This window comes from Salvelinus alpinus, chromosome 7 (assembly GCF_045679555.1).
Source record: "Salvelinus alpinus chromosome 7, SLU_Salpinus.1, whole genome shotgun sequence".
Classification (NCBI taxonomy): domain Eukaryota; kingdom Metazoa; phylum Chordata; class Actinopteri; order Salmoniformes; family Salmonidae; genus Salvelinus; species Salvelinus alpinus.
The window spans coordinates 48,634,116-48,659,039 of NC_092092.1; the positions used below are offsets into that span (position 1 = coordinate 48,634,116).

Sequence of the window (24,924 nt, forward strand, 5' to 3'; positions counted from 1 at the left end):
ACAATACCCAATAATGAAAAATAAAAACAGGTTTTTACACATTGTTGCACATTTACATAAGTATTCAGAACCTTTGCTATGAGACTCGAAATTGAGCTCAGGTGCATCCTGTTTCCATTGATCATCCTTGAGATGTTTCTACAACTTGATTGGAGACCACCTGTGGTAAATTCAATTGAATGGACATGTTTAGGAAAGGCACACATCTGTCTATATAAGGTCCCACATTTGACAGTACATGTCAGATTTAAAACCAAGCCATGAGGTCAAAGGAATTGTCCGTAGAGCTCTGAGACATGATTGTGTCGAGGCACAGATCTGGGGAAGGGTACCAAAACATTTCTGCTGTCACGTTCCTGACCTTGTTTTCCTTTTGTATTGTTGTGTTTAGTGGGTCAGGACGTGAGATGGGTGGGCAGTCTGTGTTTGTTCTATGTTAAGTGTCAGGTTCAATTGACCTTGTATGGCTCTCAATCAGAGGCAGGTGTTTTCGTTTTCCTCTGATTGAGAGACATACATAGGGAGGTTGTTTCACATTGTTTGTCGTGGGTGGTTGTCGCTGTGTCTGTGTTTATTGCACCACACGGTACTGTCTCGTCTCTCGTTCGTTCTTTCCTGTTCATGAGTGCATTGTTTTTTATGTTCACCAGTTCAGGTCTGTTTAACGTCGTTTGTTGTTTTGTAGTTTATGCAAGTATAAGTTTTTGTGTTCGTCTTCGTCAGCAAATAAATCTATATGTATTCACAACCCGCTGCACCTTGGTTTAATCCCTGCTCCTCCTCTTCGGATGAAGAGGAGGAGGAGAGTCGTTACATCTGCAGCATTGAAGGTCCCCAAGAACACAGTAGCCTCCGTCATTCTTAAATGGAAAAAGTTTGGAACCACCAACTCTTCCCAGAGCTGGCCGCCTGGCCAAACTGAGCAATCGGGGGAGAAGGGTTTTGGTCAGGGAGGTGACCAAGAACCCAATGGTCAGTCTGACAGAGCTCTAGAGTTCCTCTGTGGAGATGGAAGAACCTTCCAGAAGGACAACCATATCTGCAGCACTCCACCAATCAGGCCTTTATGGTAGAGTGGCCAGACAGAAACCACTCCTTAGTAAAAGGCACATGTCAGCACGCTTGGAGTTTGCCAAAAGGCACATAAAGACTCACAGACCATGAGAAACAAGATTCTCTGGTTTGATGAAACCAAAATCGAACTCTTTGGCCTGAAAATCAAGCGTCACTTCTGGAAGAATCCTGGCACCATCCCTACGGTGAAGCATGGTGGTGGCAGCATCATGCTGTGGGAAGGTTTTCAGCATCAGGGACTCGGAGACTAGTCAGGATCGAGGGAAAGATGAATGGAGCAAAGTACAGAGATATCTTTAATGAAAATCTGCTCCAGAGCGCTCAGGACCTCAGACTGGGGTGAAGGTTCACCTCACAACAGGACAACAACCCTAAGCACACAGCCAAGACAATGCAGGAGTGGCTTCGGGACAAGTTTCTGTGTCCTTGAGTGGCCCAGCCAGAGCCCGGAATTGAACCCGATCTAACATCTCTGGAGAGACCTGAAAATAGCTGTGCAGCAAAGCTCCCCATCCAACCTGACAGAGCTTGAGGATCTGCAGAGAATAATGGGAGAAACTCCCAAAAACAGGTGTGCCAAGCTTGTAGTGTCATACCTAAGAAGACTCAAGGCTGTAATCGCTGCCAAAGGAGCTTCAACAAAGTACAACAAAGTACTTACACAAACATGTATAAAATCATGTTTTTGCTTTGACATTATTTTGTGTGTAGATTTTTTGTATTTTTTTTACCCTTATTTTACCAGGTAAGTTGACTGAGAACACATTCTCATTTAAAGCAAAGACCTGGGGAATAGGAGTGGGGATGAATTGTAAACTGGGGATGATTAGGTGACCGTGATGGTATGAGGGCCAGATTGGGAATTTAGCCAAGACACCAGGGTTAATTAACACGCCTACTCTTACAATAAGTGCCATGGGATCTTTAGTGACCAAAAAGAGTCAGGAAACCCATTTAACGTCCCATCCAAAAGACAGCACCCTACACAGGACAATGTCCCCAATCACTGCCCTGGGATATTTCTTTTTTAGACCAGAAGAAAGGGTGCTTTCTACTGGCCCTCCAACACCACTTCCAGCAGCATCTGGTCTCCCATCCAGGGACTGACCAGGACCAACCCTGCTTAGCTTCAGAAGAAGCAAGCCAGCAGTGGAATGCAGGGTGGTATGCTGCAGGCCATTAATGAGGGACATTTAAAAAAAAAAAAAAACATCTTTAGAAAAAGGCTGTAACCTAATAAAATGTGGAAAAGGTCAAGGGGTCTGAATAATTTCCGAAGGCACTGTATATATAAGTTACATTACCACCATGATTCTAAATCTTCTTTTGTTTCGTACCAATCTACACACAATACCCCAAAATTAGAAAGCAAACACAGGTTTTTAGAAAGTTTTGCAAATGTATTAAAAATAAACTGAAATATCACATTTTACATAAATATTCAGACCCTTTACTCATTACTTTGTTGAAGTACCTTTGGAAAAGATTACAGCCTCGAGTCTTCTTTGGTGTTTATGAAGGTGAGATGGGGGGGCAAACGTTTTTCCTCAGAACACACTGCAAGTCATGATTACTGTAGGGTCATTATGACTCAGTTTTAAGGTTGACTGTTTCTCCGATGCCCATTAAAATAAGATCATTTGAATTTTTTTCTGATTTAAGCTCCGCTCAACATGCGCTGCGTGCGATGCGAGGTGATGAGAGAATGCCGTTTATTGCTCAGTATGGTAAGTTGTTAGACCGATGCGTTGGGTAGAATGGAAATATACAGGATTCAGAAAACATCTTCACAGAGTGGAATGGATTTGATTCGTCCTTCGTGATGCATGTTTATTGCATGTTCTGACTCAAAGAAGGGTACTCAACATTGCATGCGAGAAGCATTTTCATGCATTATGGTTTTAGACAAGACTTGTATCTTCCTGGGATAGTTAGGAATAACCACACCATACCATACCACCAGCTTTACCATAAATTGATACCGTTCTACCATCAAACACATACACTATATATAGACAAAATGATGTAGACACTCCTTAAAATGTGTGGATTTGGCTATTTCAGCCACACCCATTGCTGACAGGTGTATAAAATCAAGCACACAGCCATGCAATCTCCATAGACAAACATTGGCAGTAGAATGGTCTTACTGAAGAGCCCAGGGACTTTCAACGCGGCACCGTCATAGGATACCACCTTTAGAACAAATGAATCCGTCAAGTATATATTAAACACACATTCCCTAGCTCATTTAGAAACATTCAAAGCAAAACAAACTCAATAAATGGATTGACACGCTCCATTGATAATGAATGCTACAGAACCCTCTTGGAATTCCCTTTGGTTGGAACGGAACACTTCAATCAAGAGAGAGAAATTCAAAGCCAACCTAATGTAATAAGTCATAAGCAATCTTGGGAGTCACACAAATATTACATTTTCAATAACAAATGTCAGAGGTTCATCTTTGAATGCACAATGCATAAAGCGTAAACAACATGACAGTACTCATGTAGCATAAAAATCGTTATAGACGAGATGATATAATCTTATACTGACCACATACCTGACCACATACAGTACCACACTCTTGGCATTCGATAGGCCATCCCATCTGGTTTGCGCTTAGTGGGACTATCATTTGTTTTTCAACAGGACAATGACCCAACACACATCCAGGCTGGAGTGCTGCATCAGATGACCTGGCCTCCACAATCACCCGACCTCAACCCAATTGAGATGGTTTGGGATGAGTTGGACTGCAGAGTGAAGGAAAAGCAGCCAACAAGTGCTCAGTATATGTGGGAACTCCTTCAAGACTGTTGGAAAATCATTCCAGGTGAAGCTGGTTGAGAGAATGCCAAGAGTGTGCAAAGCTGTCATCAAGGCAAAGGGTGGCTACTTTGAAGAATCTAAAATATATTTTGACATGTTTAACACTTTTTGGGTTATTACTGTGATTCCATATGTGTTATTTCATAGTTTTGATGTCTTCACTATTATTCTACTATATAGACAATAGTAAAAATAAAGAAAAACCCTTGAATGAGTAGGTGTGTCCAAACTTTTGACTGGTACTGTAAGTCAAGTATTGGGTTGATAATGATGGTATTTTCCCCTTTGTTTTACATGTTTGCAGCTCTACTGTCTTCACACTTTCACTGTTTTTACACATTAGGGTATCCATTTCCTTCTTTCTCCTCAAACCCTGGCCTGTATTGATATTTGTAATGGACACAGATCATCCAATAGTATATCTCTATGTAACATACTGTAAGTGAAGTTGAAACACCATACGATACTGGTAATCAACATTTCTGTGAAAATGTTCCTATCATTCCAAATCGTCACAGCCTTGTATGCCATCACGAACTAAGAAAAACAATAGACCAATGGAGTTTCTCCTTCATGTTTCATTTCCCAAACAGTTTGGGCACGTCTAGCTGAGCAGATGTCCCATGGAGCCTCCCTCCATCATGGTGGGTAGCTGGTGGCTGACAGGCGGGCTGTGGAGACAGCTAGCACCCTCGGAGAGAAGGGGAGTGAGGCTGAAGGACAGTCAGAGTCTGTCAGAGAAGCTCTCTCAACCACAAAACATACAGACACATCCAGAACCTCTCTCTAGAGTCTAGACTAATTCAATATTCAATCCATTGTAAATAGAGGCAACCACGCTGTGAGTTCAGTCAGAATATAAAATGCTGTATTCAAGGTGTGCACCTATACTTGCAGTACCTCTCTCAACTAAAGCTCTAATTCAAACAATTGCAGATAGAGATAAAGTGCACTGCGGGTTCATTTTGAATGTTAAAGTAATTCTGTATCGGAGGTGTTGACCTTATTGTTTCTCATCAACGTGGTTTGGTGACATACTCTGTACAGTTTTTTTTTTAAACGCCATTTTGTTGTTGAGCTCGGGGCCTATCATATCCCATCCATTTGAACAATGGTGAAAAGTGTTTCACAAAACAAGACAACTAACCTTAATTTAACCCCATGATAAAGGGTGGGTTAATACCCCAGGCAACCATAGGGAGATGGGAAACAAAATCTACAATGACAAAGCCATGTCATCACAAAACACTTCAGTGAGAGGATTATCCCCAACTTCCAAAGAATGCCAGTTGTAGCTTTATCCAAATAGAAATGGGGTGGATTACATCTTCGTGGTACAATCTGTGTAAATCACGATCAAGGGTTAGTCTTACATTAACAAGTTTGTATATACATCAAGTCAAATCTTTAAATCTGTTTTCCAGCTACAGATCTAGGGTGGTATGAGTTCCAAATTGACCCTTATTTAGCCCCTCCTTCCGAAGCAGTAGTATGCACTTCAGTAGATCTGAAGGGATTTAAATCAAATGTTATTTATTACATGCTTTGTAGACAACAGGTGTAGACTAACAGTGAAATGCATACTTACAGGTCCTTTTCTAGAGTTAAAGATACACTACATTGTCAAAAGTATGTGCTCGTCGAACATCTAGATGTTGGAACATTGCTGTGGGGCCTTCCATTCAGCCCGAACACCATTAGTGAGGTCAGGTACTGATGTAGGGCGATTGGGCCTGGCTTGCAGTTAGTGTTCCAATTCATCCCTAAGGTGTCCGATTGGCTTGAGGTCAGGGCTCTGTGCAGGCCAGTCAAGTTCTTCCACACCAATCTCGACAAACCATTTCTGTATGGACCTCGCTTTGTGCATGGGGGCATTGTATGCCATTGCATGGGGGCATTGTATGCTCTCGTTGGCTGGCCCTCGCTTCATATTCGTCGCCAAACCCACTGGCTCCATGTCATCTATAAGTATTTGCTAGGTAAAGCCCCACATTATCTCAGCTCACTGGTCACCATAGCACGCTCTCCAGCAGGTATATTTCACTGGTCACCCCCAAAGCCTATTCCTCCTTTGGTCGTCTTTCCTTCCAGTTCTCTGCTGCCAATGACTGGAACGAATTGCAAAAATCCCTGAAGCTGGAGACTCATATCTCCCTCACTAACTTTAAGCATCAGCTGTCAGAGCAGCTCACAGATCACTGCACCTGTACATAGCCCATCTGTAAATAGCCCATCCAACTACCTCATCCCCATATTGTTTAAAAATAAAATAATTAATTGCTCCTTTGCACCCCTGTATCTCTACTTACACGTTCATCTTCTGCACATCTATCACTCCAGTGTTTTATTGCTAAATTGTAATTACAACGCCACTACGGCCTATTTATTGCCTTACCACCCTAATCCTACCTCATTTGCACACACTGTGTATATATATCGTTTTCTATTGTATTATTGACTATATGTTTGTTTATTCCATGTGTAACTCTGTGTTGTTGTTTGTATTGCACTGCTTTGCTTTATCTTGGCCAGGTCGCAGTTCTAAATGAGAACTTGTTCTCAACTGGCTTACCTGGTTAAATAAAGGTTAAATAAATAAAAAATATGTATATATTTTTTTTAATTGTCATGCTGAAACAGGAAAGGGCCTTCCCCAAACTGTCGTCACAAAGTTGGAAGCACAGAATAGTCTAGAATGTCATTTTATGCTGTAGCGTTAAGATTTCCCTTCACTGGAACTAAGGGGCCTAACCCAAACCATGAAAAACAGCCCCAGACCATTATTCCACATCCACCAAACTTTACAGTTGGCACTATGCATTGGGGCAGGTAGCGTTCTCCTGGCATATGCCAAACCCAGATTCGTCCGTCTGACTGCCAGATGGTGAAGCGTGATTCATCACTCCAGAGAACGCGTTTCCACTGTTCCAGAGACCAATGGTGGCGAGCTTTACATCACTCCAGCCAGGGCTTGGCATTGCTTATGGTGATCTTAGCCTTGTGTGCGGCTGCTCGGCCATGGAAACCATGGCTCTTCCTTAAACACACACACGCCAATTCACACACACCAACGAGCCACCACACCAGCACAATCGGTTGCTATGGGTACTGTATGTGTGTGTGGATCTTTCTGACCTAATTAGACATAGCAATGTGATGATGAAATATGCAAAGAGAGCCAGAGAGGGCTCTTCAACCAGGGACTGAAGCATTATAGCATTAGCATTCTCAATAAAACATGCTGTTGAACTTGTTTTCTGTAGCCAACACAAGCACAACATTTTACTTCAACTAGCACTGTAGAATCAGCATCTTGATTCCCACATATAACATGTGCTAATTGGACCTTTTGAGACCATAGAGTTTCTCTTGATTCATATAATGTAGTCAATGCTAGTACACATTCCACTCCAACTAACAGTGTAGGATTAGCATCTGCATTCCCAGGTGCTAATTGGACCTTCTGAGACCATGGTATGGTAAACCCTATTCAATGTAGTAAATGCTAGCACACACTCCACTATAACTAGCATTGTAGCAATAGCATCCTCATTCATCATAGCATATTCTCCCGGAACGTCTATGGCTATGGAGATTCTCTTGAGCCCTATTCAATGTAGTCACCGCTAGCACACATTCCACTACAGCTAGCATTGTAGCATTAGCATAACTTTCTTCATAACATCGGACCTTCTGTGGACATGAATATTCATTAGCTCTATTCAATGAAGTCAATGCTGGCACACATTACACGCCAACTAAAAGGGGATACCTAGTCAGTTGTACAACTGAAGGCATTCAACTGAAATGTGTCTTCCACATTTAACCCAACTTCTCAGAATCTGCGGGGGGGAGCCTTAACTTGTTATGGCTGCAGGGGGCGTATTGAAAAATGGAAAATATGTGCCCATTTTCAAACGGCCTCTTACTCAATTTTTGCTCGTACAATATGCATATTATTATTACTATTGGATAGAAAACAGTCTCTAGTTTCTAAAAAACGTTTGAATTATTTCTCTAAGTGGAACAGAACTCTTTTTACAGCCAATTTCCTATCCGGAAGTGAGATTTCCAAAATCGATGTCTCTCTTCAAGAGCTTGTCTATAAAAGGGCATGTCACTTAGGACTGTAGAAACACGTCATACGCCTTCCCCTGGGTGTCATGCGGAAGTGAGAGAAGAAATCACTTGATTATCTCGTCCTGGGATTGAACACAACCTCTTGGAGTGAGTGTTGCGCAGTTTATTTTTCTTTCTGGGCGCGAAGTAGGACCTGGACTCGGCTCCTGGAAAACGCTCGTTAAAGGTGAATATGAGCTCCGGCTTCGATTTTATTTGATACATGTCACAATATCATCCTAAAGTATGTTTTTTCAATATAGTTTAATTATATTATTGAAATTTATTCTGGACTTTAGACGTGATGCGACGCAAGAATTTTGTCAACATGGAGAGGTTAGCACCGCACTGCCAGTGTGCTTGCTAATTCAAGAGGGAAATCGTTCGTTCTGGATCGAAATAAAGACGTTTCTGAACAAAGGACCCCTTGGAGAACATTCTGATGGAAGATCAACAAAGATAAGGACCCAATTTGGGATGCTTTTTCATATATCTGTCGAACTGTGCTATCGCTACCGTTTGACTAGAATCAATGCTGCTGTGTGCTAGCTATTGTAGTAAGCTAATATAACGATATATTGTGTTTTCGCTGTAAAACACTTCAAAAATCGGAAATATTGGCTCTATTCACAAGATCTTTCTCTTTCATTAGCTATCCACCATATATTGTTCTGAAATGTTTTATGATGTGTAATTAGTAGTTGACGTTGGTGTCTGTATTTTCTCTGGCTACTCCCGTGCGATTTCTGACTGTAGCTATGATGGTAGCAGTAATGTAAAACTGATTTATAGCTAAAATATGCACATTTTTTGAACAAAACATAGATTTATTGTGTAACATGTTATAGGACTGTCATCTGAGGTAGTTTTTTCTAGGTTTTTTAGGTTGGTTCTAGGTTAGTTAGGTTGGCTTGTGCATGCTACTTGCATCCTACTTGTGCTGTGAAAAATGTCTGTCCTCTTTTTTATTTGGTGGTGAGCTAACATAAATATATGTGGTGTTTTCTCTGTAAAACATTAAAAAAATCGGACATGTTGGCTGGATTGACAAGATGTTTATCTTTCAAATGCTGTATTGGACTTGTTAATGTGTGAAAGTTAAATATAAAAAAAAAATAGATTTTGAATTTCGCGCCCTGCACTTGAGCTGGATGTTGTCATAGGTGTACCGGCGCCGGGCTGCACCATAACAGGTTTTAATCGACATGTACTTCATCAGCGCCTGGGGTACAGTGGGTTAACTGCCTTGTTCAGGTGCAGAACGACAGATGTTTTACCTTGTTGGCTCTGGGATTTGATCCAGCAACCTTTAGGTTTCTGGCCCAACGCTTCTACCTGCCAGGCTACCTGCTGCCCCAACTAGCATTGTAGCATTTGTATCCTCATTCTCCATCGCATAATGCTGAGCGGCAGCGTATATGCATATTATTATTAGTATTGGATAGAAAACACTCTGAAGTTTCTAAAACTGTTTGAATGATGTCTGTGAGTATAACAGAACTCATATGGCAGGCAAAAACCTGAGAAAATAATCCAACCAGGAAGTGGGAAATCAGAGGTTTGTAGGTTTTCAACTCATCGCCTATCGAATACACAGTGGGATATGGGTCAGTTTGCACTTCCTACGGCTTCCACTAGATGTCAACAGTCTGTAGAACCTTGTCTGATGCTTCTACTGTAAAGTGGGGCCGAAGGAGACGGCAATGAGTAAAGTCTGCCATGAGCTGACCATGCTCTGACCATGCGCGTTCACATGAGGGAGCTCTGTTCCATCGCACTTCTGAAGACAATGGAATTCTCCGGTTGGAACATTATTGAAGATTTATGTTAAAAACATCCTAAAGATTGATTCAAAACATCGTTTGACATGTTTCTACTGAACTTTTTGACATTTCGTCTGCTTTTAGTGAACGCGCTTCGTGACTTTGGATTTGTTTACCAAACACGCTAACAAAAGTAGCTATTTGGACATAAATGATGGACATTACCAAACAAAACGAACATTTCTTGTGGAAGTGGGAGTCCTGGGAGTGCATTCCGACGAAGATCAGCAAAGGTAAGTGAAGATTTATAATGCTATTTATGACTTTTGTTGACTCCACAATTTGGTGGGTAACTGTATGGCTTCCTTTTGTGGCTGAACGCTGTTCTCAGATTATTGAATATTGTGCTATTGCCGTAAAGCTTTTTTGAGATCTGACAGAGCGGTTGCATTAAGAACAAGTTTATCTTTAAATCTATGTAAAACATGTATCTTTCATCAAAGTTTATGATGAGTATTTCTGTTATTTGATGTGGCTCTCTGCAATTTCTCCGGATATTTTGGAGCCATTTCTGAACATTGCGCCAATGTAAACTGAGGTTTTTGGATATAAATATGAACTTTATCGAACAAAACATATGTATTGTGTAACATGAAGTCCTATGAGTGTCATCTGATGAAGATCATCAAAGGTTAGTGATTAATTTTATCTCTATTTCTGCTTTTTGTGACTCCTGTCTTTGGCTGGAAAAATGAATGTGTTTTTCTGTGATTTTGCGGTGACCTAACATAATCGTTTGTGCTGCTTTCGCTGTAAAGCCTTTTTGAAATCGGACACTGTGGTGGGATTAACAAGAAGTGTATCTTTAAAATACTTGTATGCTTGAGGAATTTTAATTATGGGATTTCTGTTGTTTGAATTTGGCGCCCTGCACTTTCACTGGCTGTTGTCATATCGATCCTGTTAACGGGATTGCAGCCCTAAGAAGTTTTTAACTGACTTGCCTAGTTAAATAAAGGTAAAAAAATAAAAATAAATGCTAATTAGACCGCCTGTGACTATTGAGATTTGAGAGCCCTGTTCAATGTAGTCGATACAACACACATTCCACTACAGCTAGCAATGTAGCATTAGAACCTACTAGCTGCACCTTACACTGCATGAAGTATGAAACAAATTACTTCCAGCATGACTCTAATAGAAACTCTTTCTGACCATTGATGAGGAAAACACCCCCACTAGCAGAGACACTCTTTGCCTAAAGCTTACTCTATGCTTTCCAGTCGAAACTGTAGCTCTCAACCTTTAGTGGAACAGGTTGAGAGCTTCAAGTTACTTGGTGTCCACATCACCAAAAATCTATCATGGTCCAAACACACCAAGACAGTCATGAAGAGGGCACGACAAAGCATATTCCCCCTCAGGAGACTGAAAAGATTTGGCATGGGTCCTCAGATCCTCAAAAATTCTACAGCTGCACCATCGAGAGCATCCTGACTGGTTTCATCACTGCCTGGTATGGCAACTGCTCGGCATCCCACCGCAAGGCCCTACAGAGGGTAGTGCGTACGGCCCAGTACATCACTGGGGCCAAGCTTCCTGCCATCCAGGACCTCTATACCAGGCGGTGTCTGAGGAAGGCCCTAAAAATGGTCAAAGACTCCAGCCACTCCAGTCATAGACTGTTCTCTCTGCTACCACACGGCAAGTGGTACCAGAGTGCCAAGTCTAGGTCCAAGTGGCTTCTAAACAGCTTCTACCCCCAAGCCATAAGACTCCTGAACAGCTAATTAAACGGCTACCAGGATTATTTGCATTGCCCACCCCACGCTGCTGCTATTCTTTGTTTATTATCTGTGCCTAGTCACTTTAACTCTACCTTTATGTAGATATGACCTCAATTACCTCAACTAACCGGTGCCACCACACATTGAGTCTGTACCGGCACCCCCTGTATATAGCCTCACTACTGTTATTTTACAGCTGCTCTTTAATTATGTTACCTTTATTTTTTACATCTGTCTTTTTTAGTTAACACTTATTTTTCTTAAAACTGCATTGTTGGTTAAGGGCTTGTAGGTACAGTAAGCATTTCACTGTAAGGTCTACTACACCTGTTGTAATAGTCGCATGTGACAAATAACATTTGATTTGAAACAGTTTGGGCATATATTATGACGACATTTTGTGACGTTTGTGTTTGTATTGGTGTTTGGCAGCGTCGGCAATGTTTTCTTGAGTCTGGTCGAAGTTGGGTAGCTGAAATCTACGCCCTTTCATCTGTGATTGGTCTACAGTAGGGATTCTTCAAATAAATGTTTGTCACTCAAAGACAGATGACTACTTTTCATGCACATTTTTTCACTTCAGAAATACCGCACCAAACATCTTAATTGCACGACTAAAACCTCGGCAGAATCGTCAAAATTAGTTACGGATTTCTTGAGTCATCTTAGATTAATTTGGACTATTTTGAAGAAGTGTACTGGTTTACGACGTCTTCATAGGGACAAACAGTAATATAGCTTTTTTCATTATGTTTTATGAGAGTATGCGAGCACAGATGTTCACTCCGCCTAGCAGAGTTCTGCTAGGAGCAAACCAAACCTATGTATGCGGACACCTTAAGAGGATCGATGTGAGAAAGTGCGAGAGAGAATATAAGATCATGAAATGAAGGGGGATGAAACATAGTATAGGGAGAGGGGGCGGTGAATGAAATAAACGTAGAAATACAGTAAAGCCTGTATTAGCCAGTGGCACTACGTAAGGGAGAATCAACAAGGGGCAATGGGTTCTACGGAAAATAATGAACGACATGGAAGGTGTGAACTGACCTGCCATGGAGTTGCATTATTTTCCAAAAAATGCATAGATAAAATGCAATTGACTATCCCTTTTATACCATGGCTATAATTTAACACATTTGCCAGTAGAAATGTGTTCAACATCCACTGAAGTAGCTTGCTAGTTTAGCTAGTCAAACCATCAATCCTAGCTTACCATTATGAAAATCGAATTCAACAATGCCAATAATGTATAATTCTACTTTTGCTTTCAAAAGCAGCTCAAACATTGAACATGTAAGAATGAACTCTAACCATTGAATTCTACCATGCAAATATACCGTGAGTTATCGGGAAATAATGCAAGCTCTAAAATGCCTTCAAGCAAATCAGAAACAAGTATTCAACAATTCGATGGTATAATTAAGCAATAAGGCCCAATGAGGTGTGGCATATGGCCAATATACCATGGCTAATGGCTGTTCTTATGCACAACGCATCGCGGAGTGCCTGGACACAGCCCTTAGCCGTGGTATATTGGCCATATACCACAAACCCCCGAGGTGCCTTATTGCTATTATAAACTGGTTACCAACGTAATTAGAGCAGTAAAATAAATGATTTGTCATACTACTTTACAGGGTATTATAAACTAGGTTGTTCGAGCCCTGAATGCTGATTGGCTGACAGCCGTGGTATAACAGATCGTATACCATGGCTGTCAGCCAATCAGCATTCAGGGCTCGAACAACCCAGTTTATAATACCCTGTAAAGTAGTCCTTACCCACCGTGGTAATATTCCCACCTTTTCTCTTTATTAGTTCAGTCTTCCATTCTACTGTGTGACTATGGCAAGCCTGCCTTTAGCTTTTATCATCAGGTATTATCACCTTATGGTACTGCTAATCTAATTCACTCTCATTTAGACATATTGGAAATGAAGACTAATAACATCATGTAATGAAACGTTTATCTTATTTCGCCTTTCAACTATCCTTATGCAAGCCCAATAATATTATGCATATTACTATTTGACCACGCAAGCCATGTTGATCTCACAATCTGTGCAGGAACAATTCATGTAAACTTGCAAGATCAGAGTGGCTTGCGAGGCTAATTACTTTTACCCCCGGTACTAAAATGAGACTATGGACCTCTTTGTTCTAGACCTTGTAACCTTGCTATCAGGACTCACATGAAATGTAATTCCTTTTGGGGAAATCTACACTCCAAAAGGGTTCTGCGGCTAAACCTTTTGGAATCCATGTAGAACCCTTTTTGGTTCCAGGTAGAACTATTTTGGGTTCTATGTAGAACCCTCTGTCGAAAGGGTTCTACATGGAACCCAAAAGGGTTCTACTTAGAACCCAAACGGGTTCTACCTGGAAACAAAAGCGGTTCTTCAAAGGGTTCTCCTATGGAGACAGCCGAATAACCCTTTTTGGTTCTAGATAGCACCTTTATTTCTAAGAGTGTAGACATGTGTCCTTTTCAAAGTTGTGTCATATGAAGTGGTGTCATCACAACGGGTAAATACTGTCTGACATTGCAATATCCTCCAGCGTAACAACTCAATGCATCATACTTAGTCTACTACATGAAACAGAAAATAGGAATACTGAAAAACATCAACAAAGCTGAAAGCCTCCATGCAGATAGACAAAAATTGCTGGGGATATAACAATCACTTCACCTGAATATTTTTGGAGTGAATAGACCTATTCCCAAGTTTTAGACAATTCAAATGCAAGGTCATTCTCTAGCAAAATATTTTAAAATGAGTGTTCTAATGAGGAGTTCTACACAACAGAAACCAACGTTAGAAAAAGTTTAAAATATAGATTACTTTTTCTCCGTCTCAAAATGTGCATCAGCCAATTAAAATGGCTGACGTAGTTACATGTGATAAAATGCTACATCTTAGCTGTTCCCATTAGATAACCTGCCACATTTAGCCCTGTATACTGTCTGCTAACCTGCATTGTTGGCCGTGATTATATCCGGTAACATATTCCATATCAGCCAATAAAAATAGTCGATGTAGTTGGACGTGATCCAACACTTCATGAAAGCATACTTAAAAGCATACTTAAATTAGATTTTTAACAGAAGTGCAACAGCACGATCTGATAACCAAAACAATTAGATCACATGCATTTGACTGACTGGTCATATAGCTCACAGTGTAGAGCATGCGTCTGGCTCACAGTGTAGAACAAGCGTCTGGCTCACAGTCATTGTTGCAAGCGTTTGAATCCCACACGAGTATTTTTTCTTCGAAATGTGGAATGAGTGTGTTGAGAAGGGAAGCAAAGCCAACAGCTTGAACATGAAGATTACAATGCATTTAATATGGAGATACTTCTTTCTTCAGCCTTTCAGATAAACACTGTTGTGGCCTAATTGGCATACTGCATAGGCTACATGGATGTGTACACCTAAATGTAGGCATGCAACGTTTTATATTCATTTTTTTACAGTCATCTACTTCGTCACATATGTGTTATTTGACTCGAGGACCAACGGTGGGGCGTTTCTTCTTCAAATAAAAACCTTGCCCTAAAGGGGATTAGAACTTGCCATCTATGGGCTTACCGCTTTAGTGGGTCACACCACCAATTAACTAAAGCCGTAATGGCATGAATTACAGCTATTTGACAAGACCACAGGTGTCTTAGACTTTCTTTTTTTTAATGATGTACGAATATAAACGTACGTGTTGTATAATCCTCCTACATCTTTATTGCTGTGAAAGCACACAAAGGTGTGTGAAACAGATAGGCAATAACATGGAATTTTCTCATGTATGTGTGAAAACGTGCCTTTTGAAGTCAAGGATGCATCATTTAATATCGGGACACAACACCTTACAGACCAAGTGGAACAAAAGTAAACCTTGAATTTTTGAGGTTGTCCCTCTGGTGGCCAAGTTGACCTATTTTAAGAAATGACAATGGGTGGAGGATATAAACCCTTTGATAGGCTGCTGAGGAATTTGTTAACGGATATAATCACGGCCAGCTGTGCAGGTTAGAAAATGGGAACAGCTAAAAGTTTAAACGTCCATTTTATTTTTTTTCACAACCCAGCAGCTCCCCAGGACCAGTGGATACCACTTCCAAATTGTCTAAAGCCCTCAATGTTAGGTAACTTTCCCCCTACTTTGCTGCAGGCCATGATAAGCTCTTACACAGGAGGTGCAATGGCCCAAGCTGATACTATCTGACAAGTTGTTTGTCATGCACCACAATGCCCTGCACAAAGTGTCACTCTAGTACCTTGCTCTGTTTGGAACTGATATGAACGCCCTCTGTGTCTAGAAAACATGGTGGTTTATGTGCATGTAACATGTCACATCCAGTACATGGCAAACAGCCTAGAAACATAACCTTTGCAGCGCATATACCGTTCTTATCTTCTCTCATGTTTGAGTGCTTTGTAATTAAATTTAGGGCTAGATTCAATCGATCCGCTTTAGCCGACATCCGCATAGCGGTTGTTTTGGCGGTGTAGGAGGTGGAACTGCGTTAGAACTGTCAAATCCACAAGTGGATACCTAAAGCGGACATTGCAATTGGCTGCACGAAATCGCATTAAGAAAAATCCAATGCAGCCTTGTTTACAAGTTTGATCTCTGGAATGTGAATAGGATTATATAAATCATTATTTTGTTTAATGCTTTTTCAATTTGAGTATAATTATTTCTATAAAGCCTACAGTTTCTCATTATGAACTTTAACACAAGTGGGGCATGTGTGGCTTCGTGACAATGGTCGCAAGAGCAGCTGCTCAGCAATTTGACAGCTCCAACAGTTCCACCTCTGACAGCGCCAAAACATCTGCCATGCGGGTGTCTGTTATTGCCGGGTTAACGCTTGATCTGAGTGAATCTAGGCCTTAGTTGTGTTGACAAGAGGGCGGTCGCTCCACGAATACCCGTGGAGGTGTAATTTGAATGTAATGTAATTTGATCACAGTTGGGTGTCATACACAGTACAGTACGTGTCTTCTCTTCAACCTTCAGGTTTTGACAGCCTTTTTGAATATACAGTAACTCCAATGTCAACTTTAAATATTGGCAAAAAGCAGTGTTTTTTAAAATCTGTTACCCATACGGTTCCACAGTTCCTTGAGATGTATTTAGGCTGTGGTCTCTGCCCCCGGGTCAGTCCCTAGCCACGCCCATAGTCACTTTCTGGTTTGAGTGTTAGGAATGGGGAAGCCATCTTGACTGAAATGTTTGTAACTAGAGATACTGGATATGACGACGCGTTGCCTATGTCTCCACCCTAACAATGGGATTCGTTTTGGGCAGGCTTTGGGTGGAGTAAACCCTTTCGCTTTGCCTCTTCCTTTCTGTTGTAACTAGGAAATTGTTAATATTTTTAAAGCCTAGTTTTCAAAGACTTCTTTAAGGGATATTGTATTTACTATCAAGAGGTTTCCGCTGTGGACTATAGCTTCTAAGGACCACATTTTGGATTTCTTGCTGGATTGTGGGACTGAACTGAATTTAAAATGTTATTTCATTGGACATTGTTGCTCAACTGAAGCAGAGACTTGATTTAGAATGTTCATTTGTGATTCAGAGACTGAACTAGTGGGGGTGGATTGGCCATGTGGCAGATGAGGTAGCACCACAGGTCCCAGAGTGGTGGGGGGGGAAATGCACCTGGGACCTAATCTGGTAAACTAACCAGCTAACACTCTCGATCTTATACGGTATGACATTATTAATCAGTTGTAAAAAGGTTTAATATTGGATATGATGGGTACCACAGTTTTTCTAATCAGGTCACATAGTTTTTAAAAAATCTTAGAAAAACTCCAGGCCTTGGGGAAGATGTAAATCAGCATAAAAATGTTGACTTATAATTATATTGTAAAGCTAGACTAACAGGGGGTTTACTCTACACAGACACAGAAACATGATTGGACAATATAACTCACAGGGCTGAGCTTGCTTCATGCAGGTTTGCGTTGTGTAGACTTGCCCTATGCAACTGAAGGCCTAATTAAAAATGAATTTACAGATGTCAACTATTGTTTGATTAATTCCAGTCAATAATTTTGGATTGGAAAAAGTCTAGGTAGCCTAGTCAGCCTAAATTTGAATATAAACTAAATTTGATCCCATTCACATTTTCTCCTGACACAAACAAATGGGCTATACATATACAACGTTACCGCTTTGTTTACTGGCCAGAGCATAGTAAACTGTATGCAACTGCTTTTGTTAGAAGCTTACAGTTGACTACACTAAACAATCATCACCTTTTCATGGAATACAACATGTCAGATCGCTAATGTTTAGGTGTAGGCTGCTACAACATTTATTTCAAGACTTTTTGCTTGTGTCTGTCGGGATTGATGTGCTATCACTTCGCTAGGTAAATACCGGAGGAAAGTGGAGCGCACGCATTGAGTTTTGTGCATTGTGCCCTGCCCCCACGAGCTGCGATTTCCATGAATCTGATTGGTCAAGACATGCACAGGGAATGCAGCAGCACTCCGAGGCAAAAAAATAAAAAAACAACACTTTGCTATATAAAATAAAAATAAAAGGGACACACGACCGGCGGCCCATGGGCCTTTTAAGATTATTTTTATGATTTTTGTGCAATTTCTCTGTTGTCATAATAATATATAATGAGCATTCGGCTGATCAGTAGGCAACGGCGGTTTTCTGAGGTCGCGTGAATTCACATTCAAATGCGCATCAGCAACAGACCCGCTCTGACTCTCTGTCATTATTATCCCAAGATTATGGATTAAACATTTTAAAAAAGCAAAGGAAGTGCCAAAAAAAAGTAGCTCAACGCTGCTACATTTGAGAAATTAACCTACTCCTTTTCCAAAAGTTAATTTTCTAAAAGTTCTGGTTCTGATGGTCTGAGTGCTGTGACTGTGTCTGTAAGAGATTAGGTTTAGCACAGACAGATCAGCTACTGCTGCAGAGGACAGTGCAGTCAAGTTCGGAAGAACACAGAAAGACACACTGACACAGATGTAGCCTACTGCTGCCAGTAAATATATTTAGTAAATATACTAGGTTTAGTCCCGACTGACGGTTATAAACCCTAGTCCTAGGGACCCATAGAATGTCAAAGCTCTTGTTCCAACCCAATACACCCACACCTGACTCAACCAATCAAGGGTTTAACTTGGGTTTGATTCATTGATGAGTCAAACCTGTTGTCCTGAGGGTCATTCCACATGAAATCAATCACCTTTTTGACAGCATCCCTTTTGATTTGAACAAAACTTTCCATACTTGTGGCATTTTCATTGAAATAGGGGTCGATTCTGTTTTTTTAAGGTAGTGTCTCTTACCTCTATCACTGTCGTAGAGATAGGCAAACTTATCCCACTTGTAGTACTCGATGAGGCTGAGTAGGGGTCCCTTGATGTCAGGCCTCATCTGGATGATGAACTGCTGAGTTCCGTCCAGTGGGAAGCTCGGGGTGATAAATGAAACATGGAGAGTCCCGCAAAACGAAGTTATCGTATTGACCGACTTCTTGTCGTAGAATCCAAAGATGGCGTAAACTCCTCTCGAGAACTGGGAACAGACTGAAACGAGAGAAGTTGCAAAAACACTCATGAGGTTATGTATGCTTAAGTCTTGGATGACAGTGTGACATTAAGATGAGATTCATTGTCTGTTTTCACAGACATGTTCTTGGTGCCATTAAAACAAGCTCATTCCAGGACATAAAATAGAAGATACTAGAAATGACCGATACTGTGAAACATTTGGCTTCCAAAAAGTGCTGTAACAAATGGAAGTTTGAACGTTCATGAACTTTATTACTACCTTGTAATGTCTTGCATCGCACATTAATATCTTAAGCAGCCTTTACCACTGGAGCAGCTGGTTTTAGCTGATGAATCTATTATTGATGTCCATAAGCACTGCCTGGGGAGGTTTTACTTCCAACAGTAAAATATTTGCCAGCTACTTGTTAAACTTTAATGGGCTTCTATTATAGAATTCAATACAGTGGGAATGTATGGAAAAGAAAGTTCCGTATCAGTTCAACCAATTGCTGGATCTTCATGTTGGATGTCTAAGGTCATGTATGTGACCCGCTCTATGTAAGTCCTAGACTCTGAGACATTGTAGTCTCTGCTTGAGTTACGTTAATAGGGAGACCGTTTGAGGGTCAAAGACATCTCCTGAGAGATAGTTGAAAGATTCAGTACAATACAAGGCTACACTATGGCACTGAGATCTATACACACCGTATGGCTCTGCTGTGGCCTATCTATTCTCCCGAATGGCTCAGCTGTGGCCTATCTATTATCCCGTATAGCTCTGCTGCGACATATCTATTGTCCTTTTGAGATCTTGTGCTGGGATACCATAAAACTTGAATGACTGGCTTTTATTCAAATACAGTTCTGATTTAGTTGCTTTACCCTCTAATGCGGTGGGTTTCTGTTGGTTTCGTGGCGGTTTCTGTCTCATTTTTCCTCATGTTTCTTTAAATATAAAAAAAAAACTATTGATCGACTGTAAGTTGGTTCATACAATCACTTATGTTAGTGATTGGTACAGTATAATCCATCTAGCATCACATGCATTACCAACGCGCGTCCTGTAATATGCTAATGCAGAGCGCAGCGACTGTAGCTGATCAAAGGTAAATATGAATATTGAATGGCTCAGTTGTATTTCTATGTCGTTTCGACAAAGGTCAGCATATTCAGGTGTCGCTTGTAAATGCTTATTGATCAAATGTAGGTTAATCAGGCACGTCACGACTTGGACATAAATGCCTCTCCAATGTAATTAATCCAATGACTCATTTCCCTCTGAAACTGGAGGATTGGAGTCTATGCATTAGACATTAGCTTGCTCGTCTTGCTGCTTTACATTTTAGTCATTTAGCAGACGCTCTTATCCAGAGCGACTTACAGTACAATTACCACTGGTCCCCCATCGGAATCAAACTCACAACCCTGGCATTGGAAGCACCAAGCTCTACCAACTGAGCCACATGGGACCACATAGGCTGTGACGGCCATCTCTGATCTAAACATGCTGGACAGGCATGAATAGCATCAGGTTAAGCCTTTGTGATTCGTTGTTGGGCCTAGTTTAATGTATACTCTATTGGCAGATACAATTCCCACCATGTCTTACAAGTGGGCAAAAAGAGAAGCCTTGAGAAATCGTGGACGTTCATAATTAAGCTACTTTGAAAATATGGACATCCAAGCTACTTCGAAAATATGGAGCTTCCAAGGCAAAGCAGTGACACCACCAAGTATCTTGCCACGGAATTATTCAACTTTCTTTAACACTGAAGTTTTTCACTTATCTCTTACACCACTTTAAAAGCCACTTCAGTTGAATGCCGCAAATTAACAGCCCCACATTCATATCCCACCAAATCTTTACTGATCTGTCAAGTCAGCAATTAAAGGCGTTTCAGGAGTCAATGGGAGAGCATCGTTAAGGCAGTCCGATCACTGTCGATTTGTGGCGCCAAACCTAATCCTTTTAGTTGAAGGCACTGCCAGCCGTCCATTGATGTGGCCTCCAAGAGTGCAACCTGACTCATCAAATCCGATTTGTATCACACGCTAACTACTGTAATCTTGCCCTAAGTGGCTACGCTGTACTGTAAAACCCACCCATGCTTTTGCTACAACTAGATTAAAAATATCCAATGCTGTTGGCTAAGAATGTATTGGTGATGAAATGTTAAATCATTAAAGGACAAATTCTAACTTGAGATCTGTAAATGTCTTCCATTGATATTGATGCATCGTTTCCCCGAAAGATCAAGTTGTGTGTACAGATTTAAGGAGGGGTTGACTCTTAAGTGTTTCTTGACTCTACTATTACCCACAAACAGCATTTTCAAACATAGAAGATGTTGCACAGAGGAGTTTCCTCCCAGCGTCTCTCAAGGGAACGTCCATTGTCAGGCTTGTGGCAGTTAACTGACAGGTCTTGACAGTGTTTGGGCTTTGGAAGTCAGAATAAGTATAAAAGCAGTCTCTCAGCTGTAGTTTAGCAAGTTAACATCTTGCAGTCTAGAAGCCTATAGAAACCAAAACCTGAAAAAGGACTCAATTCAAGCGAACTTGAACAAACATTGCGGTATTTCTGTGGTAGATATTTTCTTTAAAAAAAATCACAGAATGGTTTTGAAAAAAACTGTGGTTTGTGCTCAGACTGAAACAAAATCACATTATTATTTCAGTGCTGTGTCCACTCGCTATGCTTTCCAACCAAGTTTCTACTTCATATCTCTGTTGTTTTGGAGGGAAACATTCAATGGACACTTACTTAGGGGTAATCTGTTTGGGAAAGATATCGAAAACACGGATTTCGGGGACTTGTATGCTGTAATCCCAACAATGTAGTGCAGTTGCTATTGTGTAGTGTGATGTCAGTTTGTGTGTGTGTTCGTGTAAGTATTATATATACAGTGGGGAGAACAAGTATTTGATACACTGCCGATTTTGCAGGTTTTCCTACTTACAAAGCATGTAGAGGTCTGTCATTTTTTATCATAGCACTTCAACTGTGAAAGACGGAATCTAAAACAAAAATCCAGAAAATCACATTGTATGATTTTTAAGTAATTAATTTGCATTTTATTGCAGGACATAAGTATTTGATACATCAGAAAAGCAGAACTTAATATTTGGTACAGAAACCTTTGTTTGCAATTACAGAGATCATACGTTTCCTGTAGTTCTTGACCAGGTTTGCACACACTGCAGCAGGGATTTTGGCCCACTCCTCCATACAGACCTTCTCCAGATCCTTCAGGTTTCGGGGATGTCGCTGGGCAATACGGACTTTCAGCTCCTTCCAAAGATTTTCTATTGGGTTCAGGTCTGGAGACTGGCTAGGCCACTCCAGGACCTTGAGATGCTTCTTACGGAGCAACTCCTTAGTTGCCCTGGCTGTGTGTTTCGGGTCGTTGTCATGCTGGAAGACCCAGCCACGACCCATCTTCAATGCTCTTACTGAGGGAAGGAGGTTGTTGGCCAAGATCTCGCGATACATGGCCCCATCCATCCTCCCCTCAATACGGTGCAGTCGTCCTGTCCCCTTTGCAGAAAAGCATCCCCAAAGAATGATGTTTCCACCTCCATGCTTCATGGTTGGGATGGTGTTCTTGGGGTTGTACTCATCCTTCTTCTTCCTCCAAACACGGCGAGTGGAGTTTAGACCAAAAAGCTCTATTTTTGTCTCATCAGACCACATGACCTTCTCCCATTCCTCCTCTGGATCATCCAGATGGTCATTGGCAAACTTCAGACGGGCCTGGACATGCGCTGGCTTGAGCAGGGGGACCTTGCGTGCACTGCAGGATTTTAATCCATGACGGCGTAGTGTGTTACTAATGGTTTTCTTTGAGACTGTGGTCCCAGCTCTCTTCAGGTCATTGACCAGGTTCTGCCGTGTAGTTCTGGGCTGATCCCTCACCTTCCTCATGATCATTGATGCCCCACGAGGTAGGATCTTGCATGGAGCCCCAGACCGAGGGTGATTGACCGTCATCTTGAACTTCTTCCATTTTCTAATAATTGCGCCAACAGTTGTTGCCTTCTCACCAAGCTGCTTGCCTATTGTCCCGTAGCCCATCCCAGCCTTGTGCAGGTCTACAATTTTATCCCTGATGTCCTTACACAGCTCTCTGGTCTTGGCCATTGTGGAGAGGTTGGGGTCTGTTTGATTGAGTGTGTGGACAGGTGTCTTTTATACAGGTAACGAGTTCAAACAGGTGCAGTTAATACAGGTAATGAGTGGAGAACAGGAGGGCTTCTTAAAGAAAAACTAAGAGGTCTGTGAGAGCCGGAATTCTTACTGGTTGGTAGGTGATCAAATACTTATGTCATGCAATAAAATGCAAATTAATTACTTAAAAATCATACAATGTGATTTTCTGGATTTTTGTTTTAGATTCCGTCTCTCACAGTTGAAGTGTACCTATGATAAAAATGACAGACCTCTACATGCTTTGTAAGTAGGAAAACCTTCAAAATCGTCAGTGTATCAAATACTTGTTCTCCCCACTGTATATACACTGCTCAAAAAAATTAAGGGAAAACTAAAATAACACATCCTAGATCTGAATGAATGAACTATTCTTATTAAATACTTTTTTCTTTACATAGTTGAATGTGCTGACAACAAAATCACACAAAAATTATCAATGGAAATCAAATTTATCAACCCATGGAGGTCTGGATTTGGAGTCACACTCAAAATTAAAGTGGAAAACCACACTACAGGCTGATCCAACTTTGATGTAATGTCCTTAAAACAAGTCAAAATGAGGCTCAGTAGTGTGTGTGGCCTCCACGTGCCTGTATGACCTCCCTACAACGCCTGGGCATGCTCCTGATGAGGTGGCGGATGGTCTCCTGAGGGATCTCCTCCCAGACCTGGACTAAAGCATCCGCCAACTCCTGGACAGTCTGTGGTGCAACGTGGCTTTGGTGGATGGAGCGAGACATGATGTCCCAGATGTGCTCAATAGGATTCAGGTCTGGGGAACGGGCGGGCCAGTCCATAGCATCAATGCCTTCCTCTTGCAGGAACTGCTGACACACTCCAGCCACATGAGGTCTAGCATTGTCTTGCATTAGGAGGAACCCAGGGCCAACCGCACCAGCATATGGTCTCACAAGGGGTCTGAGGATCTCATCTCGGTACCTAATGGCAGTCAGGCTACCTCTGGCGAGCCCATGGAGGGCTGTGCGGCCCCCCAAAGAAATGCCACCCCACACCATGACTGACCCACCGCCAAACCGGTCATGCTGGAGGATGTTGCAGGCAGCAGAACGTTCTTCACGGCGTCTCCAGACTGTCACGTCTGTCACATGTGCTCAGTGTGAACCTGCTTTCATCTGTGAAGAGCACAGGGCGCCAGTGGCGAATTTGCCAATCTTGGTGTTTTCTGGCAAATGCCAAACGTCCTACACGGTGTTGGGCTGTAAGCACAACCCCCACCACTCTGGACACTACGCTGACAGACACAGCAAACCTTCTTGCCACAGCTCGCATTGATGTGCTATCCTGGATGAGCTGCACTACCTGAGCCACTTGTGTGGGTTGTAGACTCTGTCTCATGCTACCACTAGAGTGAAAGCACCGCCAGCATTCAAAAGTGACCAAAACATCAGCCAGGAAGCATAGGAACTGAGAAGTGGTCTGTGGTCACCACCTGCAGAACCACTCCTTTATTGGGGGTGTCTTGCTAATTGCCTATAATTTCCACCTGTTGTCTATTCCATTTGCACAACAGCATGTGAAATTTATTGTCAATCGGTGTTGCTTTCTAAGTGGACAGTTTGATTTCACAGAAGTGTG

The 24,924-nt window shown here is 41.6% G+C and overlaps 1 protein-coding gene across 10 annotated transcripts in view; it reads right to left on the bottom strand.

Moving 5' to 3' along the window:
* LOC139581119 (glutamate receptor 2-like) overlaps positions 1–24,924 on the bottom strand; it is a 71,707-nt gene that overhangs the window by 19,878 nt on the left and 26,905 nt on the right. For all 10 annotated transcript variants that reach the window (XR_011676148.1, XM_071410563.1, XM_071410562.1 and 7 more), the window contains exon 3: positions 18,912–19,151. Coding sequence is in view for 9 of the 10 variants with exons in the window: in XM_071410563.1 (XP_071266664.1) it covers positions 18,912–19,151 (240 nt within the window). In the remaining variant the exon portion in view is untranslated. The remainder of the gene's footprint in view (positions 1–18,911; positions 19,152–24,924) is intronic.